Genomic DNA, 16,895 nt, shown 5'->3' with positions numbered 1-16,895 from the left:
GTTTCATTTTTTTTTTCTCTCTTTGCAAACCTTATGTCCTTTTTCTTGCCCTGTTGTTGTTTTGGTTTTTTTTTAGATTTTATTTATTTATTTGACAGAGAGAGAATGAGAGATAGAGAGCATGAGAGGGAAGAGGGTCAGAGGGAGAAGCAGACTCCCTGCTGAGCAGGGAGCCCAATGTGGGACTCGATCCCGGGACTCCAGGATCATGACCTGAGCCGAAGGCAGTCGCTTAACCAACTGAGCCACCCAGGCGCCCCTCTTGCCCTGTTTAATTGGCTAGGGCATTAGGGCCTGATTCTCCTGCGCTCCTTGGTTGAGAAAGATCTGGCTGGAAAATCCTCTAGCTCAGCACCAAGGGAGTTGCCGAGACTGACACCCTTCATTTCTTCTCAGTCTTCACGGAGAAGCTTTCAACTTTTCCCTACAAAGTGTAACATACTATAAATTGTTTGTAGACACCTTCATCATGTTAAAAAAAAGATTCCTTTTTTTGCCAAGAGATTGTCTTTCTGTCAGGAATGGGTGTTCAGTCCATATAGTACTTTTCTTGCGTGTGTGCGTGCTTGTGCACGCCCGCGCACACACACACATAGGCATGTGATATTGCTGCAGGAATATGCGACCACGTCAGAGGACCAGCCCAGCCCTGTCCTGGCCCCTTTGCTGACCAGCTGTAGGTGAAAACGTGAAGTGCTGTCCTGTGTAAAACAGGCACCGCATTCTGAAACCTTAGTACGAAAAAATAATGCAGTGTCTTATTAATAATTTAATGTTTTTATTACATGCTGAAATGATGTTACAGATATATTGGGTTAAATAAAATTTATTATTTAAAGTTAATTTTACCTGTTCTTTTAGTTTTTTGATGGGGCTACTAGAAAATTTAGAATTATATATTTGGTTCACATTGTGTATTTCTTTGGATACCACTGGCTAGATAGACCAGTGCTTGTGTGCAAACTTAGTTTGTAACAATAGCAGCCATCAGGTATTGAGTGTTTCCGGGATATCTGCACTGCTCTAAGCACTTTTCTTTTCTTTTTTTTTAATGTTTTATTTATTTATTCATGAGAGTCAGAGAGAGAGAGAGAGAGAGAGAGAGGCAGAGGCAGAGGGAGAAGCAGGCTTCCTGCGGAGCAGGGAGCCCGATGTGGGACTCGATCCCAGGACCCTGGGGTCATGACCTGAGCCGAAGGCAGACGCTTAACTGACTGGAGCTACCCAGGCGCCCCTCTAAGCACTTTTCTAATAACCCTGTGAAGTGGGTAGATTTTCTCCATTTACTCGATCAGCAACCTCACAGACATGGAAAGAGGAAGCAACTCACAGACGCATGGCTCACATGGCTTGCAGGTGGGACACCCAGGAGGGCCCCCCGGGCAGTTGGGACCTGGGCCTGTGCTTTTAGTCACCACCTGTCCAGACCACTGTGATACCTCACATCAGTGGGGAAAGGATGTGCTTCTCAGTAAACAGTGATGACACGACTATCCATTCAGGAAAAATTTAAATTCCCTTTGTCATTCTGTACTTAAAAGAAAAAACAAAAAAACTCCAGATGGATTACAGATCAAAGTATATAGACATTAATATGTAGTTTATGTACATGTTTGTGTGTGTACATATTTATTATATATACTTTGAAGATTTTTATTTATTTTTCTTTATTTGAGAGAGAAGGAGAGAGCAAGCGAGCGTGCGGAGGAGCAGAGGGAGAACAAGCAGACCCCCCACTGAGCGCAGAGCCTGATGCGGGACTTGATCCCAGGACGCTGAGATCATGACCCAAGCTGAAATCAAGTCAGACACTTAACTGACTGAGCTGCCCAGGAGCGTTCCCCAATATCATATATGCTTTGACCTGTAATCGGTTTGAAGGTTTTTGTGTGTTTTTCAAAGTATAGAATGACAAAAATATGTAAATATATACAGAGTATACATTATGTACATATATGTATATAACATAAATTTTAAAGTGAATATTTTTTACAATTCATTCGGAAGGAACACCACTTCCTAGACAGGTCACAAAAACCCAGATCATGAGAGAAAAAATAATTGACAGACTTGACTTCATATGAATAAACTTAACATATAAATATAATATTTATATTTTGTGTGACAGGAGCTTTCATAAAAAAAGCCAAGACAGCCAGTATAGTTGGAGAAAATGTTTGCAACACTTACAAGCGAAGGATTACTCTCCATAACTCATGGAGGGTGCCTACAAATTAATAAGAAGACAGGCAGTAGACAATAGGAGAAAAGATAGGAACGGTTCACAGAAGTGCAGAGAGCCAATAAACCTAAGTGATCAGTATTGCTAGTGAGCAGGGAGATAGTAATTACAACGGCCAGGAAAAGAGCGCTGATAGGGTTGTGGGGACGCGGGTGTTCTTGAGTGTGGTGTTCAGTTTCACGAGGCCATTCGAGGCAGTTCAGTCGTTTGGTCATCTGGCCGGTTGTACCACCTGGTTCGTGACCTTGGTTTCTCAGTACCACCCTCCGTTGCAAGGAGCCGGGAATTGTGGGGGAAGTGCTTGATTCCGGGGCTCGGGCAGGGAGAAATACAAGCTGAGTCTGCCTGGAAAATCTGGTGACGGCAGAGTGCATCCTCCCCCATAGCGCTCCCCAGTTACCGAGGGACATCACTGACAGAAACCTGCCACTCACCTTCGCCACACGCGGTCAAGGTTAGCATCACGGGCCTCTGACGTGATGCCCTGAGAAGAACACAACCTCGCTTTTTGTGCCATTCTTGCCAAAAGTATACAACCTCCATGAAACCAGCAGGAAATCCCCAAGAAATCCAAACCAGGGAACGTTCTACAAAATAGTGACAAGTTCTCTGCCAGGGGTCAAGCCCGTGACGCACAAGGACCAGGGAACTGTCACAGGTTGGGGACCGAAGAAGACACATGACAGGCAGTGGGACCCCTGGACTGGAGGCAGGGACAGGCCTGTAATTCAGCTTTCCCCGGACATAACGTGCCCAAGAGCAGAAAGCCCAATGTGGAAGATTGGGGATTGTCTCTCAGTTTGGGATGGCAAAGTATCAGAAGCGACTTCAAGGTCATCTGTTGGGAGTCAAAATCTGGCCAAAACTTTACCGTGCAATGTACCAGTTCTTAAAAATTGAGGTAGATCTGTATGCTACAGCATAGGAAAATTTCTAAGAACTGTTAATGGAAAAAATTAAGTTGTAGAAAAATAACATATTTAACCTTTGTTATGTTGGCCATAAGCAAGGACTTGTATGTTTTGTATTTTATATCCTGTCGCCTGGGCCTCTACCAGGAGCGTAGTAATCATGTTTCTTCTCTAAAAACAAGAAGAGGGACGCCCAGCTGGCTCAGTGGAGTGTGGGACTCCTGATCTCAAGAGCTGTGCGTTCGAGCCCCATGTTGGATGTAGAGATTCCTTAAAACTAAAATCTTAAAAAGATAATAATAATAATAAAATAAACACAAGAAGAAAGTAAATTTGGTATATTCTGCCTTCAGTGAGATAATCCTTTCTTTGTGTTAAAAATACTCAGGGTGGTCGTTTAATGTTTATGCTTTATTTCACGAGCAGTTTGTTTTGATAAAAATAAGGAGCCTGGAATTTAGCCTTTAGGGAGCCGTCCTGACTAGTTTACCTTTGTGGTTCTTACTCTTGTTTCAGGAAAGGTGCTGTCATTTGGGCAACATGAAAGCTCAGGGAAATGCTCGACTTCCAGGCTGCACGTTTCTGTCTGGTCACTGTGGACAGCGTGCGTCCCACAGGATGGGGGAGCACACGGAGAGCACATTGGCCCCGGGAAGACCCCCGCTGGGTGTGGTGTTGGCAGGCCAGGTTGGCGTGGCTTCTGTGTCCTAAGTGGGCCTCATCATGAGGTGCCGATGATGGGGATGATGATGGTAGGAGTGGTCTCCTGCTGGGCTCCAGGGTTATTTTCATGCTGAAAAGAGATTCTATATTTCTGTGAAAGTGTCTGTTTGTTTGCAAACTGATACATGCTTTTTAGGATTACCTGATTGACTATTGTGCATGAGCCTGTATCCCTTTAGTTAACATGACAGACCCTCACCAGGCTCTGCCAGCTCTGAGCCTCTTTCCTGTTTGGACCTTCCCATCTTTTTACCTTCGAACCTGCATTTACTGGTCTCTTTTTCGTGCAAAGTTCTTTTCCAGGTAGGTTTCCCAGCTGGGAAGAGAAAGGGTGCAACCCAGCCATCACAGCTCTTTGTGACACTGGGTATAAAATCAGTTTCAAAAAAGAGTGGACTAGCTGGAGGGAGGATCTGTTCAGTGGAGGAAAGTTTGTTTGGCGGCCAGACCCTTGGAAGGATGAGACAGCATTGTGTGAGCGCAGAAATGCGGGTGGGCCTCTGTGGCCGTGGGCTTCTCGTGGTGGGGGGAGCCAGGCAGCACCAGGCCCCCAAGGGCCTCTGTCTGAAAGTGCCCTTCCTCTCCCAGAGAGCGCCGCCTCACCCCGATGGCGGGTCTGTGTCCTTCCAGATTTGTGGCCCAGGGTGGTGTTGGACCCTCCCCAGGCCCCCTCAACACCAGAGAATGCCGCTGGGATTTTCTGAGAGGTCACTGCACTTACTTGCACTGCCCACTCCCCCGCTCTCCCCACCTCTCCCATGGACTGATTTTTGCCATTCTTCCACTAAGAGCTTGGAACGCGTGGCCTCCGTGTTTGAGTCCTTAGCGTGCCTCGTGGCGGTTTATGGGCCTGCTGCCGCCCCCTGGGTCCTCCCGGGCCCTGTCATGTGTCCAGGGGGGCACGGTGTCCTCATCTTTGAGCCCCAGCATGCAGCTAGAGGGCACGCAGTGCAGTCCAGCAGGTGTTGAGTTGAACACCCGGTAAGGACTCGAGCCTTTTTTGGATGAATGCAGAGTACTTGGCAAATGCCTGTTTTGAGAAATAATGAGCAATGTGAGTAGCTAGAACATGGGGGAGCAGGTTGTCCCGGTGTGTCAGGCTCTCTCAGGTTACCGGGGAGTGGGGGGCCTGGCCTGGGCCCCCGAGCGCAGTCTCTTCGTGGAGAAGTGGCCGTGCCGATCAGTCCTGCCGCGGTTGTGTCGTCACGGTGCGGGTCAGGGAGTAGGGCGTCCAGAGAGGAGTGGCAACGCGCTTCGCACCTCCCAGAGCTGTGGAAGAGGGGCCCGTCTACAGTCTGCTTCGAGCGTCTTGTCGCTGAGACCTAGATCTCATCTTGGCAATGCCTGTGGCGGCCACCGTGTTTAATGCTTTAATGTGCCGCTCCTCACTCGCGCTCCTGGTTCCCTCCTGCCACCCCGTCAGTCACCCCATCACACCACTTCCCAGCATGCTAGTTCCTTTACAGGCCATCGTGTGTGTTGTGCCTGGTCTGCCTCCGTCTGCCTAAGTTCCGACCGGCCATTGCCCGTTACCACAGAGGCGCCGGTGTATGGACAAAGGGCAGACCCGTTTTAATATTAAGAACACCATTTCAGAAAACCAAGAAGCACTGGTGAATATCAGCAGAGCATGGTCCATCCTCTGTAGAACATGAATTTCCTCTTGTCTCCCCATATACGTTCAAAGGGTAATTAAATTTACGGGAAAAGTGGCTAATTGTAAACCTCACATCGCCAGGGGCGCCTGGGTGGCTCAGTCGTTAAGCGTCTGCCTTGGGCTCAGGTCATGGTCCCAGGGTCCTGGGATCGGGTCCTGCGTCGGGCTCCCTGCTCGGCGGGAAGCCTGCTTCTCCCTCTCCCTCTGCCGCTCCCTCTGCCGCTCCCCCTGCCGCTCCCCCTGCTTGTGCACGTGCTCTCGCTCTCAAATAAATAAATAAATAAATAAATAAATAAATAAATAAAATCTTTAAAAAAATAAAAATTAAATCAAAAAAACCCCTCACATAGCCAGCAGAGGGCAGCACACAGGGTATTGAGCACATCCCGTAGTTTTTACCTTATTGTAAAAGGCATCTGAAACTACTGTGCCAACTACTTTCCGTGCAGTTTGAGTCGTCGTTCTCACCTGCGAATCGCACTGTTGCCCCGGTGTCTTTGTGGGGTACGATGATTCTGTGGAGCATCACGGATATCGTCCTATCTGTCTCGTCCCAAGTACCCGTGACTCATTTCCGAATGTCTCCGGGGCTGGCGAGGTTGGTGATGGTGGCTGCCGAGCGCCGTGCTGCTGGGACATCATTCCGTCGCCGCCAGGAAGTGGAGCGTCACTGAACCAGGGCTCCAGGGCCAGCACCCCCGCCCCCACCCCGAGAGCACCGTGACCCAGGCGTGGGGTCTCCAGCACAAGGGCTCTGCCTGATCGTCTGATGAATGTGTCCACCCGCCTTCTCAGGAAGAGGTGCACATAAACTCAAAACCATGGGGCTTTTCAGTTTTATGGCATTGATGATGGATTTTCTTTACACAGAAAGTAAGATCAGACTTTGTGAAGAATTGTACTTTTCTTTTTCTTACAAAAGTTATTGGCTCTTCTTGGAGAAAATTGAAATTTAAATTGTGTACGTAATGCAAAGGGCAGAAGGACATGGTTTGGATTGGGCTTTTTTAATATATACCTAATTGATTTACACTTTTTCTTTTGATAATAAAAGCGCTAAAAAAAAAAAAGTGCTAAAGATTCTGCCTCACAGAGGTCTGTACAGGCAAATATGATTAGGGACCCCTCGGCGTCCTTTGTCAGGTACGGGACTTGTCAGGGAATGGCGATGCTCTTTGAATTCTTCATTTGAAGTCCTTGCAACACATACAGATTATCTCTGTCCTCAGCCTTTCCCCCGCCCCCCACTTTGGCAAGGTTCGTTTGTGTCTGTGAGGAAAAACAGTACAAATCCGTGTTTTTCAGGTAACCCAAGCAGGAGTAACTTCCCAAAGAGTCTACGGTATTTCCAGGTGCCTAAGGATTTTCTTTTGCAGAGGACTGATGTCTTTGTCACCCTCCACCCCAGCGTACTAGTGCGCTTCTGCGAGTTTCAGGACTCGCCTGATTGTATGCCCCACACCGCTCTCCCACTGGCAGCTTGTCCGGAAAGATCTCCGCTGCAGAGGAGGAGGCCATCGGGAAGCACAACCATTTACCCTCACATCCCAGAAAGGCTGCAGGGCTCTGTGGGCCTCTGCAAGTGGAGACAAGGGGTGAGGCTGGAAACTGGAGGGCAGGTAGAAGGTGTTCATGGCGGGCACGTAGGCTCTCAGGTCTCCTGTCTGTGTCTCACAGCAAGGGGATGTCTCTTCCACTCTTGGTAGAACATGAAGGTTTGATTTCTGAAGAGGGCTGTGGTAGCTCAGAGAGAGAGTGAAGGTGTGTGTGCTTCACTGTAGGTGTCCCATGCTTTCTCCCTCCATCTGGAGGCCCGGTTGCTGCTGGCCAGGGTTATAGCCTGCACAGCCCAGCTAGGAGGTCGGAGAGTGATTGTTCAGGCTAGTAGGAGAAAGAGCGCACAGAGCCCCTCGCGGGGTCGGCGTGCCACCACTTTATTATTCTGCAGTGAGACCCAGCATTGCGCAGGCCACCCCCACCACACACCGCTTCTAATCAGGTCATTGGTGCCCGGCCCTTAGATGTGGAGGAACAGCCTTGTTTACCAGACATTTAAGGAAAACCCTCAACATTAAACAGGAGAACAAACAAGTGGAAGAAAAGATGTTTGAGGAAACAGATCGTAGCAGAACATTTTAAAAAGCCACATACTTAAGAGTCTTCAATGTGATATTAAGCAAGAATAGGATGCTATCCAAAAGGAATATTCAGAGATTAAGAGTGAGTTTGTGCAAATTAAAAACAGCTGAAAGACAACCGTACAAAGACCAGAAGATGGAGTAGAGAGCTGTCCCAGTCTCTGCAGTGGCGTCTGCAGCGTGCGTTTCTCCCAGTGCCAGGCGGGGAGTCTGAACTGGGCCTGCGTCGGCGCTTCTTGCTCAGAGCTCCCTTCTGAGCCCAAGGAGGGCCGTCATCCTGCTCTCGGGGTATGAGGAGAGCCAGCTGGCCCTCTGGCCTCTTCCTGGACGGCCGCCAATCCCATGTGTGCGGGCTCCTCCCTCACGACCTGACCGCCTCCCATAGGCCTCACCTCCGAATGCCATCATGTTAGGGTTTCAGCAACACAGCTTTGGGATAGACACAAACATTCAGTCCGTTGCAAGAATACTTTCTAAAAGGTGGCTCCGCAAGGAGATGAAAAGTAGGAGTAAAAAGATAAAAATTAAAAGATCCACAGAGGAGGTCCGGCGTCCAACAGAAACTCTAAACAGTGAGAGCTGAGGAAGAGGGTAGGCCACCAAGGATTATGAGACTTCAGACTTGGGGTCTGCCTAGGTGCTAGCATGGTGCATGCGAACGGACTCACCTGGGCACCTTGTTACAAAACCGCACAGCACCGAGGGCAAAGGCCTGAGAGCTTTCTGAGCAGGGAAAAGATCCCATAGAAAATTCGGGGAGTCAGAATGGCACAGTCCCTAACAGCTCTATGGGGACAGAAGGCAGTGAGGGGTTGCCTTCACCGTCATGAGGAGGCGATGTTAACATATCCAGCCGGAGCGCCAGTGGCGTGTGGGAGAACAGCGGTGTTTCCGGACATACAAATCCCTCTGTGTCCTTTCTGTGGTAGCAAAAGGAGAAGGAACCCAGGAAAGAAACATGGACTCAGAGACACGGGAGCCGGCATTTAGAAGCGGCGGAGGGACTTGCCGGGGTGCTGATGTGGAAGTAGCAAGGCCAGGCTGGGGCGCGGGCGTGGAGATTTTGGCGCGGCTGTCCCAAAAGCCGGCTTGCTCCTGGGGGCAGTTTCATACACTGGAGCTTGGCTTTCAGTCTGTAGAACTAAGCGATCAGAAACAAAAGAGACCCTTAGTGCCACTCTGTGGTAATTGTAATCACAGCGGGCTGTGTAGCTTTAAGCTGTGAGCAGTGTTTATGGAAGCAGTAAATACCGATTTAACCCAAAATTTACGTGTCACCGTACTGAGCGTGCGTCAGTGTGTGTGTGTGTGGGGGGGGACGCAGGGGTCAAAGCTGAGTCTTCAGCTTGCACGGCAGGCAGTTGATATCCAGAATTGGAGACTGGGAAACAAAAAGTGTACGTGTGTTGTTCGGAGGCAGGGAGGTGATTAGCAGAACAGAGAGCTAACAGGGCTACCTCTGTGGAGCAGGATGTGACAGTGGGGGGGGGGGGATACCGTTGGGCAGGAAACTGTGGGTTTCTGTTTTAAGCCATAGGTCCTGTGTGTTTTTTATGTGATGTGTGCATGTTATTTTGGTTAAAGAAGAAAAACCAGGCATGAGGGTAAAAGGAAAACCTGGAGGGGCAGCAGGGTCACATTAGGGAGGGTCTTGAAAGTGTGACAAGGGATGAGACTTTGAGGCAGCTGTTGGGGCCATTGCAGATGCAAGGAGTGACTCCTGGCAGCTTGTGGTTTGGTGTGGTGCCCCTCCCACCCCCTTCTCCGTCCTGCTGTGCTGGAGGCTGCCCTGGGTGGACTGCGTCTGCAGGCTACCTCGCCCTCTGGCCCCCGCTGGATTTGTCCAGGGGCTTGGAGGGTCAGAGGAGAAAGAGGTCAGGGTGTTTTCTCCCTGCCAGGTAGCTGAGGGTTAGCTGAGGGTTAGCCGAGCCCTGTCCGCAGGCCTGTCAGACTCTTCTGCAGCCAGCCCCCTCCTCCCGCATTGGTAGGGAGCTCCTTGCTAACCTGGGGGAGCTTCGCCACTGCTTGAGAGTGTCCCCAGACTCCGCCCTGACATTTGTAGACTGACTCTCACTTACTCTCCAGGCTCCCACTTTGAGTGTACTCTGTCTCCTTGGGATTATGACTGATGATGTAGGCATCATGCTGAGAAAAAAAACTTGCCCTGGAATGTTACATGAATACTCACGTACGTTTTTGCCTAGCGTCGTTTTTAACCATTACATGTTTCACATTCTTACCTGTCATCAGAGATGAGGCTGCGGTAAAGGATTAAGGCTATTTAAGGTATTTTATTAATTAAAAATATAAAATGTCTTGAGCCAAAACACCTGCAAGCCAAGCGCCCTTATGTGTGATTTTAATACAAGTAGCTCTAAAGTGTGGTCTTTCACTTTGTTGGTTTAATGCTGATCGTGGGGCCTGGGCCAGTTCTTCTGCCTCCATCTCATCACTCCGATGGCCCTGAGGCCTGGGTGACTGTCCCACTTTTGTAGTATGCCGTTGTTCTTCTAGGGACTTCACCGTGTCCTTTGAACTCGGGCACAGTTTCCGCTGAAAGAGCTGGGTTGCAGTCCTACACACTCTCTTTGGGATTGATGCCGCAGCTGTGCCTGCTGAGAGGGTGGTGATTTGTTTCCGTTTGCCAAGGAAGGCCCGGCTTATGCCTGTTGGCTGATGTGATGATAAGTAGCACCCACTTGCCGTCTGAGAAAGGTCCCAAGATCTGGATGATAAGTTATGAAGTCACTTTCCTTATGAGTGAGTCAAACATGTAATTTGGTGCTTTAGTAGTTAAACTTCTATTTTAAGGAACTGAAGACATGGCTCTTCATTCACTACTTCCTTTTTTAACAGTGTGACTTGTTGCATTCGCTTTGGAAGAGCAATGATCACACAGAAGGCAATGTGGCGCCCTGCCCGCCGTGCCCTCCGTGCCCTCTGTGCCCCCAGCAGCTCTCAGAACTGGGACAGACACCTGGCTGAGGGGGGTCCTGCTATCCCCACACAGGGATGAGGGATACGGGGTGAGCCGTTCAGAAGCCCTCTTTTGAGACGTGAACTGGGCAGCATGGCACGGGGTGCAGCGGTGCGGAGTGGGGCCGGGCTGAGAGTCGTGAGGTCCAGAGCTGCAGAGCAGGACGGGTGGGGAGGCTGAGGTGCACCCTGCGCCGGGGGATAGGGGGTGGGGTGGGGACCCTGTGGGCGGCCTGCCACCTGGAGGATGGCGTCTGCATTCTTCTACCTGCGCAGGCCAGAGGGTTCGGGCCGTCCTTGACTTCTTTCACACCCGCGTGGAATCCATTGGCAAGTCCTTGGCTCTGCCTTAGAAGTAAATAGAACAGGAATCGGATCACTTTCTGTGTAAGCCGCCATCATCTCTCGCCGGGAAGATGGTGGCACCCTCCCAGCTTCTGGCCTTGCTGCCCTGCCGTCTGTTCTTAGCCAGCAGCCGGAGTCAGGTCCTTCACTCTGTTCCAACCCCTGGTGGTGGCTCCCCATCTCAGCCATGGTGGAGACCAGTCCTTAAAATAGCCAACAAGGCCCTTGACGGTCCCTCCCCGACCCTCCCCACCCCCCAGCCTTGCCTTCCCTTCCGGCTACCCTTGGCTGTGCCCCAGCTGCCCCGGCCAGGAGCAGCCAGCCAGCCCTGACCGTGTGCCCGTCCCAACCCCACGGAGCATCTCTCTTCCACCATACATATATTTTGCTCCTCTCTGCCCTGTTCTCCCCAGCTCCCAGTAGAGTGTAAGCGTCCTAAGGGTGGGTGCTATGGTCCTCTGGTGCACCTCCGGTCCCTGACACTCCATGGGGTGCCCAACACTGTGTGCTCGGTGAATGCTGAGAGAAGCCAGTGGAGGAAGAGATTACAGACCTACTTTAACACATAGAAACTTCCATAAGGCAAAGATACCACACCTGCTGATAAAAACAAGTGACAGGTTGTGGGAAAAGGTTGCAACATTTAATACAAAGAATTCGTAATCTACAAGCCAATAAGGAAAAATAACCAATAGAAAAATGGGTAAAGGATATGAATAAGCAGTTCATAAAAGAGGAAATACCACAAACTCTTGAAAAAAATCATCCACACCACCAGTCATCAGGTCAGTGTAGACTATAACCACTGAGAAGCCATTTTTCACCGCTCAGACTCGCAGAAATGAAGTTGATCCTGTCAGGGAGGTGGCAGACCTGGGCAGTGTCTATGAAGGCGGCACGTGTCTGTGCCCAGTGGCCAGGCGGGCCTGCCTTTGGGCATCTGTTCCAGAGAGGCACTCTACTGCTCGACAGTATGTGGAAAGTAGAAGGGACCTGACCTCTTAAAAGCTGGGATTGGCATCAGAGACTAGCCCTGGCACCAGGCCCAGGCCTCCTGCACACCTGCTGTGGGAAGGGCCCTCACAACCAGGATCGGTGGGGGGAGGGGGAAGGGGGTCCAGCGGGGGGGGGGCCAGCCAGAGCATGGGCCATGCAGCCAGACTCCTTGGTTCAACAGGTTTCGGACTTCAGGCAAGCCGTGTGACGCCTCTGGGCCTCAGTGTCCCCTTCCATGAATCAGGGCTGAAGAGAACCCCTCACAGGGGGCTCTCGGGATTAGGTGAGTCAGCCATGGGCACAAAGCGAGCACCCAGGAAACGTGCCCTACAGCAGTGGTACCCTAGGCACGCATGGTTTTGTCACTTGTAAGGCGGGGACCCTGTAGTCCCTCCCCTGAGCACATGGGGGCTGTAGCTACAATGCCGGCAGCTCTGCTCTGAGAACGTTTGCTCAGGGGACGATCCAAGACGGGCCGGAGTGTGTGCACATGGGTGTTGAGATTGGCAGGAGAACTTGAAACCACTTAAAAGTCTTACAGCAGGGGATTGGTTAAATAGTCTGTATCATGGATAATAAAAAATGTGACAAGTCTCCATTTACAGTCATGGAAAAATGTCATAAGTGAAAAATGGGAGGTTGTAAAACAGCATGTAAAATATCCAATTTTTGTTTCTCTATGTATTTCTCTCTGTATACTTTACCTCTTGAGATAATATTAATAGATCTTGAGAGAGAGAAATATGTGTCTATTATGTATTATGTAACATGATTATTATATGATCACATAGAAGATATATTGAGATATAAGGTATATTTGTAAATGCGTGTGTCCACAGAGAGAGGCGGAGACAGAATGAGAATATAATACTACATAGAACAAATATCTGGAAGAGGGGCGCCTGGGTGGCTCAGTTGGTTAAGCAACTGCCTTCGGCTCAGGTCATGATCCCGGAGTCCCAGGATCGAGTCCTGCATCGGGCTCCCTGCTCAGCGGGGAGTCTGCTTCTCCCTCTGACCCTCCCCTCTCTCATGCTCTCTGTCATTCTCTCTCTCTCTCTCTCTCAAAAAAAAGTGAATAAAATTTTAAAGAAACTTTATAAAAAATAAAAAAAACAAATATCTGGAAGAATATAAATAATATATATCAAAATTTCATCAGTGGTTATCTCTACGTGATGGGATTAAGGCTTTTTCCCTCCCTTGTTAATCTGGTTTCAGTAACAAACATGTATCTTGAATATAATAAGAGTATGCGGAAACAAACAGTTTGGTACGACACAGTAGAAAATAGAATGGAGATAAAATTGAACTTATATTGGAAATGTTACCCTTGGCTTTTTTTCTCCCCCCTCCAAAATCTGCCTTCTCCTTTTAGCCTGTGACCTCATAGCATACCATAATGATTGCGATCTCTTAGTCATTCTCTTTGGAAATGTGCTGTCACCTTGTTGTGAGCGCTGGGACTTTACGTGATTCTATTCTAAGAAAGTGCTCGCAAAATGAAGAGAGAAATGGCACCTAGCTCTGTCCATAGCTCTGGTTGAATCTGAGGAAAGAGTGCAAGTGCCGCCAGCCGAGTCCTCAGACTCAAGCCCAAGATGCTTCCAGGGAGGAGGCGGTTAACTACTCCTTGGGCTTGACTTCAGGAACTGGGTGGTGGCCGTGACGCCTCTGCCGCTGGAGGCTCATTGGCTCTGGAGTTCAGGAAGGAGCGCTGAGCTGTCCTGGTGGCGGCCTACGGCCCACAGGTAGTCCAGCCCCACCCGGCCCCCCCACCCCCGCCCAGGGACACTTTGTCCAGTGCTCCTTTGAAGAACAACATCCAGCAACCTCCAGGGTCCTGCTGTGACGGGAAAGATGGTCCTTACAACCACCACGGAGGATGGTGAGTCCCTGTCCCCCTTGCCTGGGTGCCCCGAGTGGGGGTTGTGGCTCTTGATCGCTATGTGACCTCCTGTGATGACAGTTTTACTGCCTTTCGGGAAGGAGCAGCCGCCCAGACTCTGGCTCTTCCTCAGTGTTTTCAGGAGAACGACTGGAGAGTGCGCCAGGGGCTCGGGAGCTGAGGTTTGCGTGTGCCTGTGTGTAACTCAGTGTGTTTTTAAACCAAAGAAGTGCCCCCCTCCCCGGCCCCCCCCCCCCCCCGCCCCCGGCCCCAGCCTCGGCTTTTCAGTAGAGAGCACCCTGGGTGCTTCTCCGCAGAGCCCGAGTCCGCAGAGATAGCGTGAGCGTTTCCTGGCTCGGAGTCCAGTCCGCCCGGAGCTCTGCGGTCACACGCACCCAGACCGAGCGTGACGGTGAAAAGTGGGGGCGTCACAGAGCCCAGGCTGACAGCATTGCTGGGCACCCGTCTTGATGAAGCCAAGTGAATCGGAGGGAATGTGCAGGGTTTGTCTGACCTTCCTTTTTTGGTGTCAGTAAAGACTGGGGGGGCCCTGTGGTGTCTGTAAACTTCCTTTATCCTTTCCACACCCACACGGCAAGACAGCTCTGAGGGCAGGGATGACAAACTGGGGGGCTTATAAATCCCTAAGGACCCTGCAGAAGAACTGTGGGAGCCCCTTGAGTCAGGGCTTCTGGACCCTGTAAGTCACAGCAGTTTTGCGCGTGGATGTGTGTCTATTTTGTGACGCCCGCACTAGATGGCAATGTTTTAATGCCATTAAGACAGAACAGTAAAATGTGTACTGCTTTGTAGTTAGTAACGAATGGTATGAGTAAGTTTGAAGTAAATATTATGCAATATTTCAAGGTAGATTTTGGGAAAGTTATAACAAGTTTTGGGGAGCAGTGTTATGCTTTTCCTTATCGGGTTCGCTATAAAATACATGTTCAAGTTTCACCTCTAAGTGCAGCTTATCCTGGACCACATCCATGGGGTGACTTGGAAGGCTGTAGCACGTGTGACAGGCTTGGGGAGAGAGGGGCACAGAGGTGCTTATGATAATACTTGTGCACGGGAGAGGGGGCAGTGAAGAGAGGCGGTTCTGTGTTAGCGCTGAGCCACCCACACGGGAGGTGCTGTATCTGCCGGGTGAGTCCACAGTAGGCAAGGCCTCTCGTGGGAAAGGGGATGCTTTTGAGAGAGGGAGAGGATGCTTTACTGATGATTCAGGACAGTAGGTGTGAGCCTGGCCCGAGCAGACTGTGACCGCTGGTCACCGTGCCGCGCGTTCCCCCTTGCGTGCTGCTGGTCTTTCCCGGGGAGCCTGGCCTCAGACCCACCAGGAGGCCCCACGGAAGAGTCACTTGAGAGGCCGACTCAGGGGGTCCTGTGTCACCGGCCTCCAGCTGTCCTGGAGGCCCTGACATCCAACATGCACCGTTCACCGGCTGCGACGAGAGTGGGGCGCCATTTTGGGGCTGGGGACTTAGAGCTCGGAGACAGGATTCCTGGGCAGCTTTGCTTGGAATGAGTCACCTTCAGGAACTGCCGGCCGCTCTCATTTCCCTCACCCCTCCCAGGAGCGCTTTGTCCTGGCATCTGCCTGGGACTCGGGAGGCCAGCATTGTTGCCCTTTAAACTGCTGCTAAAACAGGTCCCGTAGGGATCACAATGAGATGCAGAAATGGCACTCGGGCAGGCGTAAAAGTCAAGGGAGCAAATGGACTTGGCTCTGGCAGGTCCCCAAGATCCCAGGGCGGGATGAGCGTCAGCTTTACATTCCTCACAGAGCCGCCCTTCCTAGGTCCATAGGACCCGATGAGCACGCCTAGGAAAGGGTAAGTGGGGGTTTTGAAAAATGTCTCTAAAGAAGTGAGATGTTTTCCTGCTGCACTAATCCGATTTCTTCAATGCTTAGTCCCCCTTGATTCGCCCTTGAGCCTTTCCTTTGGGCTGGAAGCCAAGCTCCCTGGCGGGTAGAACACGAGGCCCTCGCAGGCTGGTGCTGGGCTCTCTTCCGGTGCCAGCCCTGTCCTGATGCATCCTGGGCCCTGGCCCCAGGCACCCACCCGCTTCTCGGCCCCCTTGCCTTGCTTGGTATGTGTGTCCACATTGGTCTGTGCCTCTCCATTTGGAGAATCCATGTGTCCTTCCAAGTCCTGGCTCAGAGGCTTGACCTATCTGAGCCCCCTTGGTGTCCCCGGGCGTCCTCCGAGGCCCGCGTGTGCATGGCCCCAGTGGCCGCAGGTGCTGTAGCTCCAGGCCCGTGCGCCTCCCCCTCTGGCCTTGGTGTTCTGTGCAGGACAGGGGCTGGAGCTATTTAAATCTGAGCTCCGAGCACAGGATGGGCCTGGGCAGATACTCAATAAATGTTGAGCTGAAGTGAATCTGATTATTCCAGTAAGAGAAAATAAAGAGCTGAGCACTCAGCCAGTGAGTTTGAATTGGGCTCTGTCTGTTAGTAGAGTGTGTCTGCTCAGTAAGTCCTCCCTCGTCTGTAAAACTGGAGGTAACAGTGCCTCGTTCGTTGTCAGGAAATATGCAAAGTTGATAGCTGGACTTTGTTGTTGAGTCCAAATTAAAACGGAAACAAAAAAGAAACATTTTAAGCTGTGAGATTCTATGTGAGTGTAAAATCCTATTATTTATTTATTATTATTGTTATTTTTAAAGCTTTTATTTATTTGACAGAGAGAGACAGTGAGGGGGGAACACAAGCAGGGGGAGTGGGAGAGGGAGAAGCAGGCCTTCTGCAAGCAGGGAGTCGGATGCGGGGCTCAATCCCAGGACCCTGGGATCATGACCTGAGCCAAAGGCAGATGCTTAACGACTGAGCCACCCAGGCGCCCCTGTCCATTAGTTTTATCTCTCCAGTTAAATAGGTCTTCTTTGATGTCTTTCCACAGAGTTTTACAATTTTCTCCATAAAGGTCATGCAAATATTTTATTTTTTTGCATGTGTCTTTTTTGGGGGGGGTAGACATTATCAGTGGTATATTTTTATAAAATATTTTCTGAC

The 16,895-nt window shown here is 50.4% G+C and overlaps 1 protein-coding gene across 3 annotated transcripts in view; it reads left to right on the top strand.

The window, feature by feature from the left end:
- CYTH1 (cytohesin 1) overlaps positions 1-16,895 on the top strand; it is a 78,694-nt gene that overhangs the window by 23,534 nt on the left and 38,265 nt on the right. Inside the window, exon 1 of one of the 3 annotated variants that reach the window (XM_027625015.2) lies at positions 13,498-13,876. The exons of 1 other annotated variant lie outside the window; for it this stretch is intronic. In XM_027625015.2, the coding sequence (XP_027480816.1) occupies positions 13,849-13,876 (28 nt within the window). In that variant the 5' untranslated portion in view covers positions 13,498-13,848. Of the gene's footprint in view, positions 1-13,497; positions 13,877-15,574; positions 15,715-16,895 lie in introns of those variants that run through there. One more of the 3 variants, XM_027625018.2, reaches the window with a different exon arrangement.

This window comes from Zalophus californianus, chromosome 16, assembly GCF_009762305.2.
Source record: "Zalophus californianus isolate mZalCal1 chromosome 16, mZalCal1.pri.v2, whole genome shotgun sequence".
NCBI lineage: Eukaryota > Metazoa > Chordata > Mammalia > Carnivora > Otariidae > Zalophus > Zalophus californianus.
The sequence above is the reverse complement of the archived record's forward strand: the minus strand, read 5'-3'. Positions and strand labels throughout refer to the sequence as shown.